Genomic DNA, 18,293 nt, shown 5'->3' with positions numbered 1-18,293 from the left:
TATTGAAAATGGAAGTCATGGCCTACTATTCAAATTTCTGATAGTTTTTTTGAGCCACTTCGTGTATGATGTATTTTTTCAGCATTGATACTTGAATTTCCGTAGGGTTTTGAAAAAATCAACATATTCGAAAGGTATTGTACCTTTGAATAAAATTCCTCTCTAATTGAAGCGCATTTGTAACCTCCACTTGGATTTTATTTTTTCAGGAAGCACCAACTTCATCTTCGTTGCATAAAGTTTTTCAAAAATTTTGCAAATATACAATATTCATGCATATACGATACTCATGATGAAAGGTGAAAGTTGAAACTCTGAATTGAAGTATGAAATTTTATTCAAGTAACAGTTTCCCACATAGCAATAGATATTCCAGGTATATTTCATGAATATACATTTAAGGATATTGTATTATGCTATGAATATGCCATGGATATATATATCTTCTGGAGAATATTCCCTAGAAGTGCTCCTGGCGAACCTTTGATATATTTTAAGAATATTCCTTGGGAATATTCTTGGAATATCTTATAATATTCTTAGAATATGTAAGGTATATTCTATTAAGAATATTCCAGGAATAGAACCCGACGAATATTCATAAAATATTCAGGATATTCTTAGTTTATTGTAGGAATATACAATAGGGAAACACCATAGAATATTCTTCAAATATATTTTATGAATATTCTAGGAATATTTGGAATATTCCAAGAATGTGACGAGTAAACGCTATTAGGCATGTATATATTGCATTTTCATGCAAGATTCACACAAGTAATAAAACACATAATATTCATAAACAAATATATTTTAAAAACAATATACACTGAAATATTTGACGTTTCAACCAATATTAAAAATAAAAAATCTAATTCAAAATATTTATTCACTGAATAGAATATTCCTGAATACTGTCATATTACAAATATTAGAAATGTATTCAAATTAGGATGTTCCTACTCTCAAACAAATGTATACTAAAAAATATACTAAAATAACAACTCTGTGAATTCATCAGCACTAATTAAAAAATAATAAATATATCATTTCATTGAAAAAGAAAAAATGTATTACATCAAGAAATAGGTTAGGTTAGGTTTCTCACTTACAAAAATAAACCCACAAATGAAGTATTTAAAATGAGTGGTATGATGGGTTCTTCAATGAATTTCACTTACTCAAAGTTATCCAAACTTTGCTCACCAGAATAGTTTTCCTTATATTTGTCCAACAATGCATCAGCCAGTGTTTCAATAGTCATACCTGGAACAAAATGCACATTAACGTTCATTATCACTATTTGAAAGTGGCACAATAAAACTGGAATAAAAATCAAATAGATATTTTTCACATAGGTTACTCATGAACATTTACAACATTTTATGACTTGGAGAGCAACTTGCATTGTCTTGTTGAAAAGTACTCGTTACGTTTTCAGTTCTTTGGCGCACCTGCCTGTACCAGGTACCATTCTGTTTCTTTTCGGGCAAATTGATACTATCTTGAAAACGAGTGATAAAAATTATGAAAACAAATTATACAAAAGAATGTGTCATTCACTTACTTTTCTCTATTGAAGATACACAACTGAAATCACTCTAGTTCAAACATGTACTTAGTCAAACCAACAAATCCCACACACCAACTCTCCTCGAACCTAAAATGAGGTATAGTAGGTTAATCACCATGACTTTACTATCGATACTATTGCATTTTACTTACTTTTCTTAAAGACTGAATATATGCAACTCTCCTGTTTGAAGATCCAAAATCAAACTATTCGCTGTCCTGCAAATTGGACAACCCCAAATTATAAATGGTACACTGAACGTGACAGAATTATACTTCGATAATAACACCAACACACCATGCATTACACACGCGAACCTGCCACATCAACCGCCATGTTGAATCAAATGTCGAATTTAACGCAAAGGTACCAAGCATTAAGGGACAGCCGCTTTCATAGAGCTTATTCGACTGTCGCGAGCTACACTTCAATTGACCAATGAGAAACGTTTACTCCAATTCTTCACTTCCCCATTTCTCTGTTTCCAGGATTTTTCGCTTTGTAATTAAATAATTTCAAGTACAAAAAGATAAATAGGATGAGAATTAACCAATTTATTGATGCAATTGGTCCATTCAAATTTTTTTGTCGTTTCCAACAGTTGCTGTTGGAGCATTTCATCTAGAATCTTCGCGTTGAGTTCAAAAACTAGTTAACACTATCAGGGTTATATACATTAGGTTATGCATTCGATTAAGATCTTCAAATATTTTTGTTTTTAATAATATTGAATTATTTGAATACGTTATTATAAGATAATTCAAAATTCCATTGTATAGAATATTCCAAAATATACCGTGGGGATATATTCTAAGAATATACCATATGGTATATTCGATCGACAATATTCTTAGAATATTCAAGGGAGAATAATCCATTTATAGACATTCTATGCACATTCTTTCGGGAATAATCCTGCCATATTCATTCAAGCATATTCTATGAATATTCTAAAGGCATGTATATATTCCAAGAATATTCTATGAATATTTGGAATATATACGTTCGTTTTATGATATACAGGGAATATTCCATGAATATCTGGTGCTGTGTGGGTTCTTGTGAAATTTTCACTAAACATGTGTTTCGCTTTACAAATACACTATCAAGCGTATATTCTTTCTTCAAAATAAACTGTTGGAAAGACAAACCATTACCAATTGCATTTACCATCCATCACTGTAACCAAAGTCCCTCCCTCTTTTAGCCGATGCAGCACTTCCTCCTTGCTTAACATCTTTGGGAGCAACTATCTTAGATAGTCCATGAATTATACTTAAACCTATTTTATCCGTATTTCAAATAATTTCATCTGACAAAAATGTACCGTATATTCCACGTCCTCCTTTTATGTCATTGAAAAATAATCCAACATTAGTGTTAATGAAACTTGTCATTGGGCTTGAGCCTCTGGTATGTGGTCAAATAGTTCTCCTGCAAGCCTGCAGGCATTTTTTCAATACTCACTTTTGCAAATTCATAAACTAGTGATCTAACTCACTATGTGGTTAACCCATATTGCATTCCTGCAATAATTAGCAAATAGCTAATGATGTTTATCTCCATCATTGGAAAATACTTGTTTAAATGCATAATTGACGAAATTCTGGTAACCAATTTTGCCTGTTCAACGTTTATCTACCAGTTTTAGACAGTTTTGCTGCCTCTCGATAAATCGTTGTTTTTTAGATCATCTAAGCTTGAAGACCCAAGTGCTTGCCTAAACGTTTTTATATATAGCGGTTTTCTTCTTATACCTTCTCTACCCCTGAGTGCAACCTGAATGTCTGAAAAATTGGAAAAACTTATGTTGCAACGTGTGATGATGGACTAATTCATAAAACTCAGTACGCAAAAAAAGTTTGTCAATGACTCGCAGAGATACTCTCACTCAATTTGTCACTCAAACAATCAAATTTTCAACACAAAACAACTTTCTCAACCAGTATCACTGATACTAGTTGGCAGCACAGTCAAGTGTATTCAAGGTATTCAACCTGGTCCAAAATACAATATTGTCTAGGTTCAACAGTCTCCCGTATTATTGTTTTCAAAAAATTATGTTCTATCTAGGAAACGAGGTTGAAATAAAGATTTTATTGTTACGGAAGAATAGTGCAATAGCCCTAGGTGAACCAGATAATTGTTGAGTTTTTTTGGTGACCCATATTTATATTTGCCAATATTAAACTAGTGAAGATGCGGTCGGAGATCAGTAGAAACTGTTTTAATTCAACCAAAGTGAAATGTTGAGCTCAAGTACCTACTGTCTTAATGACTATGCGCGACACCACTGATGGAACAGAAAGGAAAATTGCGAAGCGGGGTACGCTGCGTGGAAACATTGAAATACAGCCTGTAAGAACGAGTTGAACATGCACAAACTCGTTCATCTCATTCAACGCTCAATCGTACTGAGCAAGTTCGAACAAGTATCAATGTACCAGCCGTGTCAATGTCGTGCATTTCATGTCCGCGGAGTACCTGCAGTAGCGGGAGGGAGATAGGGAGGTGAAACGGTCTCAGAAGAGTAGCGAGAGAAGTGGCGGTAGGGACGTCACGTCAGCCGTCGGCCGGTCGCTAGCCGCGGCTGTATATTTGGGATTTGTTCCTTCCGTACCTGCACTCCGCAAACACGGACAACACGAATGTTGACGGACTATGATATATGATTGCAAAATATTTGTTCGTGCCAAACATCAATAATAATTGAACTTTGCAATTTCAATTTCATTTTTACTGGATATGAACTTGTTCACAACATATACCTATGTGCAATAATGACTATATACGAGCTTAATAGGCTATAACTTTCCAAAATATGACACTTTCTCCAGTTCCCTATTACTCATATTTGCTTCGTTGAGTGGTCTGGTAAGATCAAGAAAAACTGATATGGTGTACTTCTCTAATCAAATGACTTACGCCACGGCTCGCTCTAGGGCTATAGCTTGAACGATTTTCTGTTTCCTGAAGCATTGATTCATCGTCTCTTAGAAGTAGTTCTATGCCGTTCAGTCGTGGTCTTCGAGTATGTGTACCAGTTTTCCAAACACGTTGTAATGCTGTTCTGATCCTTATGTGATGCGTCTTCTGACCACAAATTCATTACACTATTGAGTGAATTACCGATAAGTGAGGAACAATCTAAGCCGCGTGAAGTTTGGCATTACAGATCTGCTAAGTGGGAGTATCATCAAGATCATTTTCGAAATTTACCCTGGCTAGACATTTGTTTCAGCTCTAATGATCCATCAACTTGTGCATTTGAAGTCTTGGAAGTTATTCTATCATCCATGGATGCACATATTCCTTTCTCAATGAAACGAACTCCTAACGGCAATTCTTGGTTCAACAAAGAGAAAGCTGACGCCCCCAAAAATCTCGCCTACCGGCAATGGCGCAAAAATTCCCGTGCCGAAAACAGAACTAGGTTTGTGAATGCTCGCAACAGCTGCAAAATTTGAATAAATGCAAGCAAAGAACTTCACAATCAGAGAATTAGGGAATAACTGCTTGCCAATCCCTACGAGTCTAGATCCTTCAAAATTCCACCACATACACAAACGGATGGTTCGATTACAACAGACGTAGAAAAAGCAAATATATCAGCTGAAAAAGTTGCGTCCCACTCTTCAGTCGATTTTCTGGGAAAGGCACCACCCACTATTCTCACACTGAAATCCACGATGCCGGAAATTACTTTTCGACAACGTCTAGTCAGGCGAATTTTGAAACAGCTTGATATCAACAAGGCGTCTGGTCCTGATAAAGTGCCAGTTATCGTACTTGAAAGGTGCACCAATCTTCCAAACAACTATAGACCAGTCGCTTTGCTACCAGTGATATCAAAAATCATGGATAAAGCCGTAAACCACCATATCTTCAAATATTTGGACGGCATCAACATCTTGAGCGATCATCAATATTGCTTTCGGAAACAAAGATCACCTTCTATCGTGTGTCACCATATTTGGAATCACGCAGCCGAGAAACATGGATAGTCAAAAGCTGTTGTCAAAAGCTCAGTCCTTTGACCGTGTGTGACTTGAGGGTTTGTTGACCAAACTTCGATGATATGGCTTATCTGATATTTTTTTGGAATCGCTTTCCAGCTTCTTGAAAAAACGTTCCCTGCAAGTGGCTGTCGATGGATATGTATCGAATACTTTCACCATCAACGCTGGTGTTCCTGAGGGATCCATATTGTCTCAAACCTTTTTTATTGTATATCAACGATTTATTGGGAAAAACCAAAAAATCCAATTTATTGAATTGCTGACGACGACAGCACACTCTCGTCTCGTTATTCCATTCAGATTTCAATACATCGGCTGCAGATGCAAACTTTCACCGGTAGCAGGAGATTGCATATTTCAATGAGGATCTATAGGTGATTTCGAATTGGTGTAGAAGTAATCAAGATCCATTCAATGCCACGAAAACCCAGGCATCGGTTTCCTCCAAAACGATAAATATCTCCGAACCAGATACAATAATGTGAGAACACACAATTTCTCTTTATTTATTCATTACCCAAACAGGCTATTTCAGCCTAATAACTTGGATAAATAAAGTAAATTACAAATATTTACATAAAAACATTGTCTATATCATACTTACTACCTATTAGTCAATGCCCAGAATTCTAGGAGATGAACCGGATCCAAAATTGTGGAGATGTGGAAAATCAGTCTCAAATACTTGTATTCAATATGTCTCAAACAGTCTCTGCTTCGATAAGTTTGTTGGGGGTCAAAATAGACACCAATATGTCATCGCACAATCGTGACGCTGGAATTGCGAAGGCAGCTTCTCAAAAGCTTAGAACACTGTTCCGAATCAGAAAACTGTACATATCTCAGCAACTTTCGATGCTTAATAAAGCTCAGATCAGACCTTCTGTGGAGTATTGTACTCATGTATGGGGCTTCGCTCCTAAGCATATCCTGAAGCTGCTGGATTCCATAAAAAAAAAAAACTATCCTGTAGTGTTCGTGTTCTGTCCTTAAAATATGTTGGATAGAAAAATCATTTGTGTTCATCGCGTAGAAATTCAACGTCACATATTAACGTACGGAGTGCATAATAATAAAGAGATTAACGTTATTTTAGATTTGAAACACCAGAATTTTATGCAATGAAAACTGAAAGATACTATATTAAAAACTATTTTTGAATTACATGAATTCATAGCAGACAAATTCAAAGAGCTCATATTGAAACGTCAGTAACTGTTTCACACATTCCTAATGAAATGATCTGTGTGATACAATAAAAATGTAAATAAAAAACAAGGTTGCACAACAATCGCTAACGCAATATGCCAGCTGCTGAATTCTGCGTGAGAACATACTATGAATGAGATAATGTTTTATGTAGAATCAAATGAATTCTTCGGAAGTGACATTGTACTTCTGTTTCAGGTGCTATTGGAAGCTGTGAACTCGAACTGATATGAATCATGATCCCCAGCCCGAATGTTGTCACTGCGAGGCATGGAAAGCACGTTTTTCAATCATAAGAACCCCAGCAGTCGCTCACTTTCAGCTCAACTAGTTAGTTTATTTTCGCCGTGGGATCTGAAACATTTCTAGATTTATTTTTGGTTGAAAACATGTGTCAGTGTTGATATCGGAAAGTAATAATAATTATTCAGTGCCAACATCTGATTATCGCTCCGTATCGAGTAGCGGGTTGTGAAATTTTCTGTGAAAATGTAAAAAGAACAAAATGCCATCAAAAAGGCAGTATGACTTGGTGCAAAACGATGACTACGATACAAGAATTCCACTCCATCCCGATGAAGCATTTCATCATGGAATTGTTTTTCAAGCCAAGGTAAGATTTTAAATGCTGCTCGAACATAAAAATTACTTCATACATTTGAATTCTTTGGAAAATGAACGTCCTTGTCTTTCTGCATCTTGGATAGTACAGTTGATGAGGGTTTTCGAAATATATTTCTTTCAACATTTCGGTTTTGTTAAGTGCTTTTCAATACTCGGGGTTCAATAATTTAATTTCTTCTTTCGTTAAATAAAAGGAAGAATCCTGATGTCTATGTCCACTTCTGAAGGATAGTTAACTGAAAGAAATAGTAAGATCTTTCACTGAAATAATAAAAAAACAACGATACAAAGGTTTGGTGGTCCAAAGAATCCCACAAATTGATGACGTTATACTGAAAACGGTGAACTATGGGGATACTTGGTTCCAAAAATGATAACCTAATGAGTTGACATTCTTTTAGGTCAGTATTTTTTAATCAAACGGTTTTATCCAGTTAGCCCTGTTTGTTTAAGTCAAATTTAGTAATTGAAGGGCTCTATACAAAAAGTCCCTAAGTGAATTTTTCTGGTATTGAGATACGGAAGATTGAAAGTTTCAATTTTTGATGGAAATAAAGTGGTGAGAGTTTTAAAAATTTCAACTTTTTTCTGAGATTGAACATGTATTTAGGTATTATATAAGGTGACATATAGTTCTTTTGTAAAAAATAATACAAATTTTCACTTAGAAACTTCTTTAAAAAAAAATAATTTTTTTTCACAGACTGTAATATATAACCCAAATCAACATTTTTATTATACAAAGCAAAACAAAATACTAACACATAAGATAAGTAAGCAAAAAAACTTAAAAAATATTCTATTCATAATCTTCAGCGTCTGATTCATCTTCTTCCACGATTTTCTTTTCATGGGATGATTCGTCTAACACCTTATAAAATTCTCGATTTTCTTTGTTGTCTATATAATAAACAAAGAATTTGATATTGGCTAGTTTTTCAGATTTAAGCTTCATGAAATGATTATAGGCATTAATTGGAAATAGGTTAGCAATAAATCTTTGACATCCTACGTTGTAAAGAGCCAAAGAATTTCAATAATCCCCTGTCATAGTTTCTCTAAGTTTAGGTTTATCATTTGTAGAGAATATTACAGATCGACATTTTGAAATTTCTGGAATTGATTGTTTTATTTTAGTCGCATAAAACTGTTTATAGTCTCGCACCCTCAACGTTGGGAATTCATCGGAAATATCAGCATTTTTGATAAATAAGCTATGTTCCAAAACAATATTTTAAAAGGATCTTTATTGTTAGGTTTATCTACCTTTACAGTCTCAAGTCTTTTTTTTCTATCATTGCAAAGGATCGGTCTATTGGCATCATTGAATGCCCTGGAATAGGATAATATATCAGGACCTTGTGAAAGAGCTTGTGAAAGATAATCCAAATACGTGAACAAAAATTTGTTTTTATTCTGCGAAAAACAGTTGTCACAATAAATTGACAATATAACTTGTTTATCGGTTTTGTATTTCTTCAGATAGAAATCTAAAGCTGTAATAACCTTCATTAGGGCCCTTGGTTGCAAAATTTTCAGAACAAGAACATTGTGACCTGATTTGTCACATTATTTATTCTTATTTTTGGAAGGAGGCCATTTTTCATCGTCGTCTGTTGAAAATGGATATATAAAGACTGTGAAAAACAAGGCTACTACATGACAACAACACAATGAAAATAACAAAACACGGACTTTTCTGTATCTGATAACACTTTGGTTCTTTTTGAAAGTTAGGTACTTTTTTAACACTTATCTTTTTTAACACTTATCTTTTTTAACACTTCATCTTGTACGAAACCTCTCCTCGCTTAATAAATGCGACGTAAGAAATGAGGCACTTCGGAACATTTTAGGCAAAAAATAAATAGGGTAATTAAAAGTACATTCAATTCATATCTATATGGTGCTATTAGTTTAAACTCGCAAAAATATTACTTAGGCACTTTTTACGTAGTGCCCTTCAATTGCAGTTTGACCCCCTTACTGTTGACAGATTGATTTGATATTTGGTACAAACATTTAGTTTTGATGGCAATATAATTTGATAAATTCTGTATTATTTTAAATTCAAGATTGTTGCAGGGACAAAATGGCGGATTACATACTTTCTCTCAACTACCTCAATAAGGGTATTAATTAACAGGGCTTGACTAGTAGAATGGTAGTACACTTTGAAAAAGATGCAAATTCGAGATAGCCGCAGCTACGAAATGGTGGATGAAAATTAGAAACTAAAAACTTGAAAATGAAATGGGTACCTACAAACAAATTTCATCTTAAACAGTTTTATTGAAAAATAAAATATAATAATGATATAACGTAACCTGAGTAAATATGTATGCCCAACAATTTCATTATTATTTTATCTGATCAATACCGTAGATTGCTGAGGAGAGTGGTGTGATGACTACTACCTAGAACCTTCAGAATCAGTTTTTAGTTTTTAGTACATTATCTAAATCATTATTATCTTTTTTTTTTTATTAAAACCGTTCAACATAAAAATTTTTTTTTACTTATTTTATTCAGTTTCTCCTGTCACTTGTCGGTTACCTTTGGCGTTGCTTGAATTCTTCAATCTGGCTGAATGTTAATATCGAATGATATCAACATATATTCACAACAAAAATGGATGATATATTGCTCTTGGATTTCCTGAATAGTTTATGAAATTCTAGAATCTGAAAAATGTAAAAATCAGAATCGATGGAGAAATTGTACAAATGTAGTATACTTAAAATGAATTGAATGGTTTCCTGCGAAAATTTGCTAAGTAAAATACACTTTAAATAAAAAAGTCCAATTAGCCAGTACATCTTACATGACAGGCGAATATTTTTTAATACAAGTTACTGAGTATTTGATTTTTTTTCAAAAGCATAACAGGGCAAACTGAGTAGCAAAATTTTTATCTTTATTCATTATATTTCTGATATTGATTTATCCATGATCATATCATTACACCAATTCGGGTTGAGAATATTTACCATTTTTTTTTTATTTCAAGCTACCATTTTTCTCAAAACGACCTAACAAATCACCCTCTGAAGTTTCGTACCATAGTTAGAAAACACCCTGGAATTTGAACAACTCTATCGCTTACCATCTATAGAGGCCCCCATACAGAGACTCGAATTTGAATAGACCTATAAAAGGATTGAAATAATAAACACTGCTATCATCAGTTACTCAATGATAGTGAAAACAATGAATGAAATAACGCAAATTATCATTCATTTCCTGCCTCTTCGTATTCAAACCATTAAAATTGTGAATTGAATTCAAATTTGCTCAATGAGCAAACACGGTCGAGGTTGATCGTCAAATGTTTTTATGATATTATTGAAGAATTAAAAATAAGCAGAATGAAAAACTGAAACCTAATATTTAACTCTCATTCACCAGCTGATAATTGATAACGTATTTCATTTGTCCACATTTTTCAGAATATGATGCCATCAATGTGTCATTCACATAATTTTTCACATCACATGTATCATTTTCATTGGAATTCATTAATTCATCACGAATACCTGGAATGAATTATGATGTTAAGTGAAAAAGGATATATTCCATTCGAAATCCAGGACACTTTTATGACACATACGGAGGTAATGGATATTCCGTTTTTCCTAGATGAATATAGATATGATTCACGACGACAGTTGAAATGTCTTCATAATTCCGGAAAATCTATTTATCAAATTTTGTTGTGACTTCTCCTGATTTATTAAATGTATTATGCAAATGTATTGCATTTCTGGGTTTCATCTGTTTTGAAACTTCTGATATATTAATCTTCATGAATAATTTCCAAATTATGATGAATATGCCATTAGATTAACTCTTCGTTTAACGAATAGTAAGAATTGTGTGCGTTATTGAGTTCATAAATTATATAGCAAATGAAAGTTACCCTTATTATACTTAGGTATCTAACACTTTATTGTGTTACTTTCACAGAACAGTGAAGAGTGAATGTTTCACAATACGTATTTCATTACGTGTTTCACTATACAATAGTATACATACAAAAGAAGACATCCAGATCGTGAACCAATTCACCATACAACTGTTTCCAGGATCAATACGTTATTCAATAGAACGGAAGAGTAAATGAAACACATGTACCGAGACAAAGAGGGAATATAAAGATAGGCGGATACATTTTAGAGTATGTTCAAAGAAACCCGAAAAATAGCTTGCGGCAGATTTCACGAAATATACACGTTAGTATATCTAAAATACGTACAAGTTTGAAAATAAAGTTATTTGCTTGACGGAACGAAGGTTGAAATTCTGTTTATTCTGCCAAGGTGAATATTTGAATAATAATAAATCTGAGCAATATTCTCTTCACCAATGAGGAGACATTTACCACTAACTTCCACTCGAAATTCCAGGTACTGGGCAAGGGAGAATACACACTGGATGATGAATGCAAAAAGACAATATTCACAAAAAATCAATGTCCGAGTAGGAATATTCAGAAACCGTACAATAGGTCTAGTGTTTTTTGAAAACATACTAAACAGTGGAGAATTTGATAATTTTTTGACAACGACTCTCTTGGATTTCATGGAAGAACTATACATTGAAGAACGCAGAAATGTTATATTTCAGCAAGGCGGTGCCTCCATTCGCAATGTGATTGCTGTGCGGCAATATCTTGTTGAAAAAGATAGATTGGAAGGAACAACTCTTTTACTTGTTGGCCCCCTCGATCACCAAACCTAACTCCATCAAATTGGCATAATGTGGCAAAAGTGTGGTGAAATAACACCAGGCCAATTGAGGAAGACTTGCCTGAATTTGAGATGACGTTATGAAAAATATATAGCGCTTGAAGGAGGATATACTATCAAGTATAAAACTCAGTGTTTTATTAATTTCATTTAAGTGATCATGAATTACCATAAAGTAAACAAGTCATCAATCACACATAATAGAATGGTAACTTAATCTTTTCGGTAAAATTCATAGAATTTCATACAAGATCAGTAAAAAAATCATGGATTTGTAAATTTGTCATAGTATAATAATTGGGCAGAAATTTGGAATCTAGATGTTTGAAATCGAATGGGGTATCCACTTTTCCGATAAAAAATGCCTAATGGTCCTTATCGACATTTCGACCAATTTTGCAGATCATAGTAAGCCTTGAAAATGAGAATAATTCATATCTGTTAACATTTTTGGATAGAGTTCGTCGAGTAGCATAATTTGAAATTGTCATTTTTCATAATCGGTTCATGAGTTCCAAAATAACAGGATGTTGCGGTTTGAAATCGCACACACTGTATAAGTTTTTGTCACATTTGAAGTGAATTCAGTATTAGTTCATTATGTATATTGAAAGGCATACAATGAGTGAAAGTGGTTAGTAGTTTTTGACAACAGATAATGTGATTTTTTTCCATGAAGTTAAGTTCAACTATCACTATATCTGTTTTCAGATACGAAATGAACTCAATTTTGGCAAACTCCTCTATTCTCAACTTTGTACTTCAGCAATAAATCATAGTGATATTCTTCACATGACTTTATGTCCGTTTTTAATAGTACTGGAGTTGTATCTCAACACTTGAAACACGTGTTGAGGTGTTAAAAATAACGGTTTGGTGTTGGGATAGAAATCCAGTAATATTCATTATTACACCAAAGTTTCCGAACAGTGCATCACGAGTGAATAAATTTTTGTTAAGAGCAAAATCTTATGCCTCATAGTTTTAGTTTCTGAAAATTATAATGAATTCTCAATAACAAACTACTGAATGTTTATAGAAGCATCTACACCTCAAGTTAGAGCCTAACCCTGAGAATCTTAGAAAGCCAAAAACTTTTATGTCATTTCAACAGACTTTACGATTGTTTCAGAGTTACCTGTTTTCTATGATGTTTCATACTCCTTACTTTGGAAGAGCTTTTGCTCAAACATAATCTACCAGTCTTAGATTTTCTCGTGTGCTGCAGTCCAAGAAGATATTCTAATTTGAACCTTGTAGAAAATTATTGCTGTGTAGGGTGCAATTTTCTGAATCTAGTTTACTTTCAATAGACATTTTGGTGATATGAATTTTTAATATAGGAAACCGCCCAATTAATTTTCCAAAACATCTCCAATTTAAACTTGAATTGATCATATAATTTATAACTCGCCATATACGAGTAAAATAAGCAAGACATATATTCAGAGAGCACGACGAAACCAGTTATACGTAACTTTTATTCTGTAAACGGAATCAAATGCAACGAAGCACGCCTCATGCGGTTTAAACAGCTGTGAGAGTCAGAATAAACACTATAGTGTTAAGTCATTGATGAATACTTTGTTGCTATGGGTCCACGAACTCTCTCCGCAAGATTAAATTAGTTTTCATAGAAATAAGGAGCAGCCTATGCTTGATAATCACTTTTTGTTATTCAAATCTTCTATGGAGATGTTACTGACGCTTTCAAAATTAATGGCCTTGTGGCTCTTGGCGGATGGTTTTCAATTTATTCTTCATCACGAGGACCGCACTGAGAACATTGGTTTTTATCTCAGATATGCCATTAGATATTTCAGGAAGGTTCTCATTAGAATATGAAAATTAATCGTGGCTATAGTAAAGGTTTTTACTACTACACTCTGGGACAAAAATATTGCATATTTCATTTCAAGATAAATATCAAAGGCAAAACTATTTTACGTGAATTTCCATTCAGTATATATGAAAGAATGCTCAGACATAGTCGCTATAGCTGAATAAGTAAAATAAAGGTACAAATTACAAACTTTGAATAGTGTGTCTTTGTCACTATTAATGTCTAGTGTTTTGTTTATTGTTATCAGAATGACATTTCGAGTGTTTTATGTCTTGATTCTATAGTTTTTTTAGTGACATGGCGCATTTGTGCGAATTAGTTTGTGTTGAAATTGTTACTTTAGACAATGAGGGATGCAGACAGATATTGCGCGGAGATTGCATATCCATCAATCGACTGTTTCTCCTATTGTGAAGCGATACAATGAGACTGGAGAGTTCGAAAGGCGGTCTGGTCAAGGACGTAAGAGATGTACAACGCAAGAGAGGACCAATATTTGAAAATTCAATATTTGCTATATCGCACGCTCACAGCTCTGCATCTCAGAAATGATTTACTGAGCACAAGACAAGTTACCATAAGTGTCAAAACAGTAAGAAGATTCAAAGAAGTTGGTTTAAATCCAAAACGCCCTGCCAGAGTTCCAAGGATTCTCCTACGTCACAAATCTAGACGGTTAGAATTTGCCATAGCCCAGGTCAACTGGAATGAACATCAGTGGGGAAAATTATTTTCACAGATAAAACAAGAATACAGTTATGGAAACCAGATAGACGTGGCCAAGTATACAGAAGATCTGGAAAACTTATCGCAGAATGTAATATTGTACATAACGTTAGCTTTGGTGATGGTTCCATTATGCTGTGGGGTGGCATTATTTGGGACAGTCGCACCGAGCTTATAGAGGTGAATTTATGAATAACTGCTGACTGGTACATATGCAACATTCTTGAAGAGCATATTTCATCTTACGGCAGCTTCATTGATTACGACCATTTCGTGCTAATGCATGATGTAGCAGTCACCCACTATCTTGATGTTGTTGTACTTGAGGCAGTGGAGTGGCCACCAAGAAGTCCTGAAACAATTTCCATAGAACATATTCGGGACATCCTAAAAAGCACTGAGCACGAAATTTAACTCCTAGGTTAGGTTAGGTTAGGTTAGTGGGTGGGTCTATTCGACCCTCCACCGCAACCCGCAAGATTTTATTGTGGATCACACCTATTCACACTCGACCAAATAAACCCAGCTTCTTGACGAAGCCTGAATTGTTTATATGGCGAGTGGTCTTTCAGCTCTGCCAAACTTTAAAAACCTGATTCGGTCCCCAGCGGGGCAGTCATAAGGTATATGCTCTGCTGTTTCATCGTCAATGAAGTAGTCGGATAGTCAAGGTGCAAGATTCCCATCTTGATACCCGCGACAACCTTCCCATATGAGGGTTTTTGCACGTCAGCTACACCTGACGATGCCTTAGATTCAACCGTGAAGGGCTTTTTCGCCTCTGCTCTTGGTGAATCATCACTTGAGCGCAAACGTTTGCTAAACTGCTCATGGGGGTTCATTCCTCCACCTGAGACAGATTCTGCGTACGCCACTTAAGAATTTGGTGCAAGGTGATTTTATAAGATACCTCGCTCTTGAAAAGACGATTCAGTCGTTCAGGAGTTGGGGAGTTGAGAAGCTCTCGCTCCTGAAATATATTTACGGGGAGGTCAGTGGGACTCAGTGGGTCAGTGTAGACTCTCTCCTGATCTAAATTTACAGGATGGTCAGTTGAAGTCATAAGCTCGACATCCATCTCCTCTATAGACTCAGCGCCAAAAAGAGTTTTTAAGTTTACTCTGTCCATAAAAAAATCCCACGAGTAGCTAGGGAAAGGAAGTCAATCACGGCAGAGCCCCGCATTACCGTGACAAGGCGATGCTACAACGAGAGGGCGCCCGGTATTTCGAAGGTTCCGTAGAGGAAGCTGATAGGCTCAGTGTCATTCATCCTCTCGTCATGGATACACAAACCTAAGATGAACAAGGACAGCCAACTCCTTACTCAATTGCAGGATTAAGAATTGCTGCAGAAGAAGAATAGAATCGAATTCTACAAGAAATCATCAAATACCTTTTGCTGAGTATGCCATGGAGGATGCTCGTTATCGTTAGAGCTAGGAAAGAAAAAACTAAGTACTGAACTGTTATCATGTTACTTCAAAAAACTTTCATTTTGTCATCATTGTTGCTTGTTCTGATTAAATATTATTACCAAAACTAGTCTATTCTACTACTTCTTCTACAAGTGTGTTATAAAGTTTCAATTATCAGGATTATTCAGCAATCAATATACGTTGCATATTTCAGCATATACCATTTAGTAATAAACACTATAAAGATACAGACAAATAGAAATAAACATGAAATCAAGGCCTAAAATGAAATATTTTTGTTTGTGAGAGTATAACATATATGACTAATGTAATATGACTCCTGATGATGATATTTTGACTATAATCTCTCAGTTATATTATAATTTTTTGTACATGGACTGTTCCAAAAAGTAAGGTGAATGTTCGAATTTCGCAGGCTACGTTCATAAGATTAGCGATTTTTCTATTTTTTCGCTTCGGTAGTCTCATCTCGAACATATGTGTACAGTTTTAGCTGTTTAACATGTTCATTTTGTTGGTGAGAGGCATAAAAGTTTGAAGCATTTTGCGTAATCGGTGATTTTCTGCTATCGAAAAAAATGGATCAAAGAATTTACATCAAATTTTGTGTAAAAAAATTCAAGTGCTAAAAACACTTGAAATGTTGACAGTGGCATACGGTGATTGTAACCTGAGTCAGAAAAATGTTAACAAGTGGTACAAGCTTTTCATAGGTCGAGAAAATGTGACTGATGACGCTCGCTCTAGACGCCCCAGCACATCAATAATCGATGAAAATGTTGAGAAAGTGGGGAGAATTTTTATGAAGAATCGTCGAATTATTATGAGAAAAGTGGCTAAGGATGTTGGCATATCGGTTGGCTTATGTCATGCAATTTTTTCATACATTTTGAGAATGCAGCATGTATCAACGAAGTTCGTTCTGAATTGCTTAATTTTGAACAGAAAACATCGCTCAGGAATTGTTGAATGACGGTGAACCAGATTTGCTTGAAAGGGTCATCACTGATGACGAGGAATCTTTTTCAAATCTCATTTATTTGTGGAATCTAAAATGTCACTGGCTGCTCATTTTTGTCACTAACTTGCATTCTATTTCATCTCCATTTACATCAGCCTGAGCGATGATCAGACTATGAGTTTTTCTCTGTGTACTCATCTTCTGTATACTGAAAAACATTTGCTGCTGTGCAAGATAATTTTGCATTCTTCCCAGTAGTATCCGTGCGGAGTTTCGCTGAATCACATCAAACATACAAAATTGACTTTTTCACAAAATGGGAAATATTTTTAAAATCCCCATTCCTTTCTGAGCACATCTGGTGCCCTGATTTTCTTTCATTTGATGTACAGTTTTCTCATGAAAAATATAAAAATCATTAATTTGCACGTCGCGTTGTTCGGAAATTGAAAAAAAGCATGTTCAATATAAAAACGTTCGAGGAAGTTATTGTATACACTTGTTGCGGATTTGTGAACTGTTCAGTGGAAATCTTACAAGAGGGTGTTACTCGAATAAGATATTTTATATGCAATTCAAACCGAAGCTGAAAATTCTGGAACTTCACAGTTTTCTCAGATTTCAGGGGTACGAAACTTCGGAGGGTGATTCGTTAGGTTGTTTTAAAAAAAGTTTCCGTTATCATATGTCTGGAGTTGTTTCGTTTCGGAGATACAAGACTTTGAAGTTTAAAAAAAACGGTATTCATGAATTATTCATTTGAAGTAATATGGTGCCTTTTTCCAGTGGCGCCTCAGTGGGCACCACAGCCAATAATATTGAGAAAAAAAGAACGCCATTGACTTTTTTGTAGTTTTTTAGTTTTTTTGTTGAATAATCAACTGAAAATACTTTTTCGTCGCCTGTGTTATATCAACAAGCTTCGTTTTCGAGAAAAAAAAAACACTTCTGAAAACTATTCATGGACAACATAAAATAAAAACCAAAAGTGAATAATATACAATTTCGACCTTTAGGTAAATGAGGCAAATGTCCACTTTCTGATAAAATACACGACTGCAATCGATTTGTAATTGATTGTCTGACACGTTCAAAAATACCTGAAGTGTCCCTTATGACATTGTATTTTTGTCAATTATTCGATTTCTCTAG

The 18,293-nt window shown here is 34.6% G+C and overlaps 1 protein-coding gene across 1 annotated transcript in view; it reads left to right on the top strand.

The window, feature by feature from the left end:
* LOC111507868 (capon-like protein) overlaps positions 1 to 18,293 on the top strand; it is a 212,815-nt gene that overhangs the window by 39,402 nt on the left and 155,120 nt on the right. The window contains exon 2 of the mRNA XM_074171896.1: positions 7,000 to 7,414. Coding sequence (XP_074027997.1) covers positions 7,307 to 7,414 — 108 coding nt within the window. The 5' untranslated portion in view covers positions 7,000 to 7,306. The remainder of the gene's footprint in view (positions 1 to 6,999; positions 7,415 to 18,293) is intronic.

The sequence above is a fragment of the Leptinotarsa decemlineata genome, unplaced genomic scaffold, assembly GCF_025532065.1.
Source record: "Leptinotarsa decemlineata unplaced genomic scaffold, Ldec_3_MD MMD2_tig00000035_RagTag_RagTag, whole genome shotgun sequence".
NCBI lineage: Eukaryota > Metazoa > Arthropoda > Insecta > Coleoptera > Chrysomelidae > Leptinotarsa > Leptinotarsa decemlineata.
This window is presented reverse-complemented; position numbering and strand designations above follow the sequence as displayed.